Source organism: Scyliorhinus torazame, chromosome 9 (genome assembly GCF_047496885.1).
Source record: "Scyliorhinus torazame isolate Kashiwa2021f chromosome 9, sScyTor2.1, whole genome shotgun sequence".
Taxonomy (NCBI): domain Eukaryota; kingdom Metazoa; phylum Chordata; class Chondrichthyes; order Carcharhiniformes; family Scyliorhinidae; genus Scyliorhinus; species Scyliorhinus torazame.
The window spans coordinates 265,523,862-265,529,861 of NC_092715.1; the positions used below are offsets into that span (position 1 = coordinate 265,523,862).

Consider the following 6,000-nt stretch of genomic DNA (forward strand, 5'->3'; position numbering starts at 1 on the left):
GCCCCCCCCCCCGCCTCCCTTGCCTCATTGAAGGTCCAAACTAGCAACGGGCCCAACAGGTCCATATATTTTTTATAGAATTCGACCGGGAAACCGTCCGGCCCCGGTGCCTTCCCCGCCTGCATGCTCCCTATCCCTTTGGCCAGCTCCTCCAGCCCAATCGGGGCACCCAATCCCGCTACCAGTCCCTCCTCCACCTTCGGAAACATCAATTGGTCCAGGAAGTGGCCCAGCCCTCCCTCCTCCCGTGGGGGCTCGGATTGGTACAATTCCTCATAGAAGTCCCTGAAGACTCCATTGATGCCAACCCCACTCCGCACCACGCTCTCTCCCCTGTCCTTAACTCCCCCGATCTCCCTAGCTGCGTCCCGCTTCCGAAGCTGATGCGCCAGCATCTGGCTTGCCTTTTCCCCATACTCTTAAATCGCCCCCTGGGCCTTCCTCCACTGCACCTCCGCCTTCCTGGTGGTCACCAGGTCGAATTCGGCCTGGAGGCTGCGCCTCTTCCTCAACAATCCTTCCTCGGGCTCCTCCGCGTACCTCCTGTCTACCCTCACCATCTCCCCCACCAGCCTCTCCCTCTCCCCCCGCTCCCTCTGCTCCTTGTGGGCCCTAATGGAGATCAGCTCTCCCCTCACCACCGCCTTCAGCGCCTCCCAGACCATCCCCACTTGGACCTCCCCGTTGTCGTTGGTCTCCAAGTACCTCTCTATACTTCCTCGGACCCGCTCGCTCACCTCCTCGTCCGCCAACAGCCCCACCTCCAGGAGCCACAACGGCCGCTGGTTCCACTGCCCTTTCAGGCAAGGCCTCCCAGGCCACAACAACTCGACTGAGTTTAACAAAAAAAGACAAATTCCGATCTCTCCTTCTGACTCATTGTCTTCGAAGCTTCCCTATTAGCGACCTCCTCCTGCCAGTGGAAACGGTTTCCTCGCTACCTGTTCTTGGAAAGACTTTGATAATTTAGCAGTGGTGGGAAGCACCGGGTATATAGAACCATAGGAGGTGATGCCACAGAATGAGGCAGTAGGGTCATTGTTCGTGCTGCCTCTATACAATTAGCCTCACCCCCTGCTCTCTCTCTCCCCCATGGACCTGAAAGTATTTATCCAGGTACCTCGGTGTCTCACGGGAGAGAAAAATAAACAAACATCGGTACATTTTTTAAAAAACAACATTGATCAGTCATTTTCTTGGACCATTTCACTTTTATAAAAAAAATAAATTTGGAGTACCCAATTCTTTTTTATTCCCAATTAAGGGGCAATTTTAGCGCGGCCAATCCACCTACCCCGCACATCTTTTTGGGTTGTGGGGGGTGAGACCCACGCAGACACGGAGAGAATGCGCAAACTCCACACGGACAGTGACCCGGGGCCGGGATTCGAACCCGGGTCCTCGGCACCGTGAAGCAGTAGTGCTAAGCACTGTGCCACCGTGCCGCCTCGAGACCATTTCATTTTACCAGAAGTAAAAATGATGGAAAATGGCCAACAGTCAAGAAGGAGAATGAGTCATCCAGCATTCCAATTGATGTAGAAAGACTGTCACAAGGATGGGTGACTAACGGCTGGCAAATCAGATGATGAAACCTCCATGAATACATTTAATCACAGTTGGCGACGCTAATTCAAGGAATAATTAGGCTTTACCAAGCTAAAGTTCAAAAGTTGTTTGGTTCGATATTGAAGCTTGCAAAGAGCAAGGTAGAAAGCAGAAAATTAAGACTGGTGCTGGAGTTTTAAAAAACCCTCTATACTTCTACAGTCTATTGAGAAATTGAAGGATTATTAAAAATGTGTTAAATGTAGCACAACACAACTGTCCAAATGTTTCCACTTGTCGCAGCAGTGAGCAGTAAATCCCATAGCTGCTCTTGTACAAGTTTTCCATCACAAACATGTTGGGATTGCACTCAAAAAAAGGTCGGGGTCGGTCAGGTGGAATTTTGTTCTGGGAGTAATAGCTCAAGAGGCTTGGACTGGTGATCTGGAGAAATGGGTTCAAATCCCATCATGGCAGCTGGGGAACTTAATTCCCTTAATTAAATCTGGAGTAACGTCGGCAACTGGGGTCACAGAACTAGCAGATTGTCGTGAAAACCCATCCGCTTCACTGATGTCCTTCAGGGAAAGAACTCGGTCATTCTTGCCTGGTCTGATCTCTGTCATGCAACTCTCGGTTCTCAGCTGTGGTAAACTGCCAAACTTTCAACGGTTTAAGAAGGCAGCTTACCACCACCTTCAAGGGTACTTTGCGATTGGCAGGAGAAGCCATGAACAATTGAAATATTAAATTCAGCCGTGGAATGCCCTACCTGCTACAGTAGTGAACTCGCCAACATTGAGGGCATTTAAAGGTTTATTGGATAAACATATGGATGATAATGGCATAGTGTAGGTTAGATGGCTTTTGTTTCGGTGCAACATCGTGGGCCGAAGGGCCTGTACTGCACTGTATTGTTCTATGTTCTATGTTCTAAGTATCACATCGGTGACTTGATAACTTTAGTAGGCACAATCTGTACAACTGGCATGTCTCACTTAGATATCATCACAAAAAAGGTGTGCTCACCCCCGGAACGAGAAATAGTAGATCCATTGGTGGTCATTTTGCACAATTCTTTGGACGCTGGAATGGTTCCTATAGATTGGAGGGTAGCGAATGTAACCCCGCTATTCAAAATGGGAGGTAGAGAGAAAACCGGGAACTATAGACCAGCGAGCCCAACGTTGGTATTAGAAAGTTGCTAGAGTCCATTATCAAGGATTTCATAGCACAGTATTTGGAAAGCAGTGGTGTAATCAGACAAAGTCAGCTTGGATTTACAAAAGGAAAATCATACTTGACAAATCTAGGATTCTTTGAAGATGTAACTAGTAAAGTTGACCAGAGCGAACCAGTGGATGTGGTTTATTTAGACTTTCAGAAGGCTTTTGACAAGGTCTCACATAGCAGATTACCATATAAAGTTAAAGCGCATGGGATTGTGGGTAGTGTCTTCAGATGGATAGGAAGCTGGTTAGCAGACAGGAAGCAAAAAGTTGGAATAAATGGGTCTTTTTCCAATTGACAGGCAGTGACTAGTGGGTACCGCAGGGGTCTGTGCTCGGACGCGAACGGTTCACATTATATATTAATGATTTCGGGGAGCACGTTGGCGCAATGGTTAGCACTGCTGCCTCAGGCGCCGAGGTCCCAGGTTCAATCCCGGCTCTGGGTCACTATCTGTGTGGAGTTTGCACATTCGCTCCGTGTCTGCGTGGGTTTCACCCCCCACAACCCAAAGATGGTGGATTGGCCACGCTAAATTGCCCCTTAATTGGACAAAAATAATTGGGCACTCTAAATTTATAAAAATATACATTAATGATTTGGACGAGGGGCATAAATGTATTACCTCCAAATCTGCAGCGTTACCAAGTTGGGTGGGAGGGTGAGCTGTGAGGAGGATACAGAGATGCTTCAGCTGGATTGGGACAGGCTGAGTGAGTGGGTACATGCATGGCAGATGCAGTAAATTTGTGGATAAATGGGAGGTTAACAACTTCGGTAGCAAAAATAGGAAGGCAGATTATTATTTGAATGGGTGCAAATTGAGAGAGGTGGATACTCACCGAGACCTTAGTGTCCTCGTGCATCACTCGCTGAAAGTCAGCGTGAAGGTACAGCAGGCAGTAAAGAAGGCAAATAGTATGTTGGCCTTCGTAGCGAGAGGATGAGAGTACAAAATAGAGATGTTTTATGTATAGAACAAAGGATGCAATTGTATAGGGCATTGGTGGGCAGTGTGTGCAGTTTTGCTGTCCATATCTGAGGTGTTCTTGCTTTGGAGGGAGTGCAGCGAAGGTTTACCAGGCGGATTCCTGGCGGGACTGTCATATGAGGAAATGTCATATGGTTAGGATTATATTCATAATAGGAGGAGTTTAGAAGAGAGAGGGGATCTCATAGTAACTTACAGGACAGATTCAGAATATTCATGGGACATGGACCTGGCAGGCTGGGCCAGCATTTATTGTCCATCCCTAATTTCCCTCGAGGGGACAGTTAGGAATCAATCACATTGCTGTGGGTCTGGAGTCACGTGTAGGCCAGACCAGGTAAGGACGGCAGATGTCCTTCCCTAAAGGACATTAGTGAACCAGATGGGGTTTTTACGACAATCACAATGTTTTCACGGTCATCATTCCAGATTATTTTTTGTTGAATTCAAATTTCACCATCTGGAGTGGTGGGGTTCGAACTCTGGGTCCCTGGATAACGAGTCCATTGACAATACCAACTATGTCACCGCCTCGCCCAGGAACTAGGAGTCATAGTTTGAGGATAAGGGGCAAACCTTTTAGGACTGAGGTGAGGAGAAATTTCTCCACCCAGAGAGCGGTGAATCTGTGGAATTCACGACCACAGAAAGTAGTTGAGGCCAAAATGTTGTGTAATTTCCAGAAGGTATTCGATGTAGCTCTTGGGGCTAAAGGGATCGAGGGGTATTGGAGGGGGGGGGGGGGGGGGGGGGGGGCAGGATCAGGGTATTGAACTTGATGATCAGCCATGATCATAATGAATGGCGGAGCAGGCTCGAAGGGCCGAATGGCCTCCTCCTGCTTCTATTTTCTATGTTTCTATGTAACAGGATGAGGCCATTCAGCACCAAATAAATCACGGCAAATCTGTACCTTCGCTAGTGGCAATTATGCTGCATTATCTGGGGAATTTTGTGAACGGGTCTACAATCGGTTACCCAGCGGGAGAACCCATTGCTTCAAAATTCCTTGCCAAAGACTCTGTTGAAATATAGATTTTGCTCAAGAGATGTAGACAAATTGAAAGTGGGCTTTTCCTCACCTTCGTTAGGTCTGCTCTTTACGAGCATGACTTTGTACGGCTTGGGCAGCCCACGGTCATAAGAATACGAGGAGGATTCAGGCGATGGGCTCCGGGATTTCAGCCGGTCCCGGCTCGGAGCTCTGGCTGGCTCTCGGTAGTGGTCGTAAGCTCGATCATAACTTCGGTCATCGTATGCTCGCCCCCGCCCCCGACTGGCATGCTCGTAGCCCCGATCCTCGTTGTAGCCCTGCCCCCGATCGTCGTGCTGGTAGCCACGGTCCTCGTCGTATATTCTCTCCCGGCTGTGATCCCGACTGTAGCTACGATCCCTGCTCTGGGCTCTGTCGTAGCTCCTGCCGCGCTCGCCACCCCGGCCGTAGTCTCTGTCGGGACTCCAGTCGCGGCTGTTGCTATGCCCTCTGGGCCCATCACTCTTATCGCTCTGAAGACTGTGTTCGCTTCTCCGGTCGTAGTCGTCCGCTGTGTCAAAGTAATGGCTGTCAGGTTCGATCACCGGTTGCCGAGCTGGTACTTTACGACCCCGTTTCACCACCTGTTGGAGAGAGTGTGACAATTGACGAGTTTAGTGCCATCATTGTATCATCGGCCATTGAGCCTGGATTACCATCTGTGCATTTCGGCTGAATCATAATCAGGAACTGGAGTAGATCATTGGCCCTTCACTAAAATAATGGCTGACCTTGTATCACAGCTCCACCACCCCCCACATCCCTCAAAACCTACCAACCTCAGTTTCGGATACATTCGCTGCCCGTGGCAGAGAATCCCAAAGATGCACAAACACTTTTGAGAGAAGCAAAGTTCTCTTCATCTCAGTCCAAAATGGCCTTTTCGGAGACGGTGACCCAGTGGGTCCAGAATCCACAGCCAGGGAGAAACTAGGGGCTGGTTTGGCACCGTGGGCTAAACAGCTGGCTTGTAATGCAGACCATTGCCAGCAGCGTGGGTTCAATCCCCGCAAAATAAATTTGCAAAAATAAATCCATTTAACTACTAATTTCAATGTTTGGCATTGGAAGTAACAGAAAGGTCGTAGAGCATTTGAGTTCCTGCCCAATTATTCCCATCACTTCATTCCATGGCCACTTTCAAAGGGGAATCCCATCATTATTTGTAAATTTGTAACTACAGCGTTACAGTGGTAGA

The 6,000-nt window shown here is 48.7% G+C and overlaps 1 protein-coding gene across 8 annotated transcripts in view; it reads right to left on the reverse strand.

Moving 5' to 3' along the window:
- Nucleotides 1-6,000, reverse strand: part of tjp2a (tight junction protein 2a (zona occludens 2)) — a 184,537-nt gene that overhangs the window by 63,810 nt on the left and 114,727 nt on the right. For all 8 annotated transcript variants that reach the window (XM_072517406.1, XM_072517405.1, XM_072517402.1 and 5 more), the window contains exon 5: nt 4,852-5,386. In XM_072517406.1, coding sequence (XP_072373507.1) covers nt 4,852-5,386 — 535 coding nt within the window. The remainder of the gene's footprint in view (nt 1-4,851; nt 5,387-6,000) is intronic.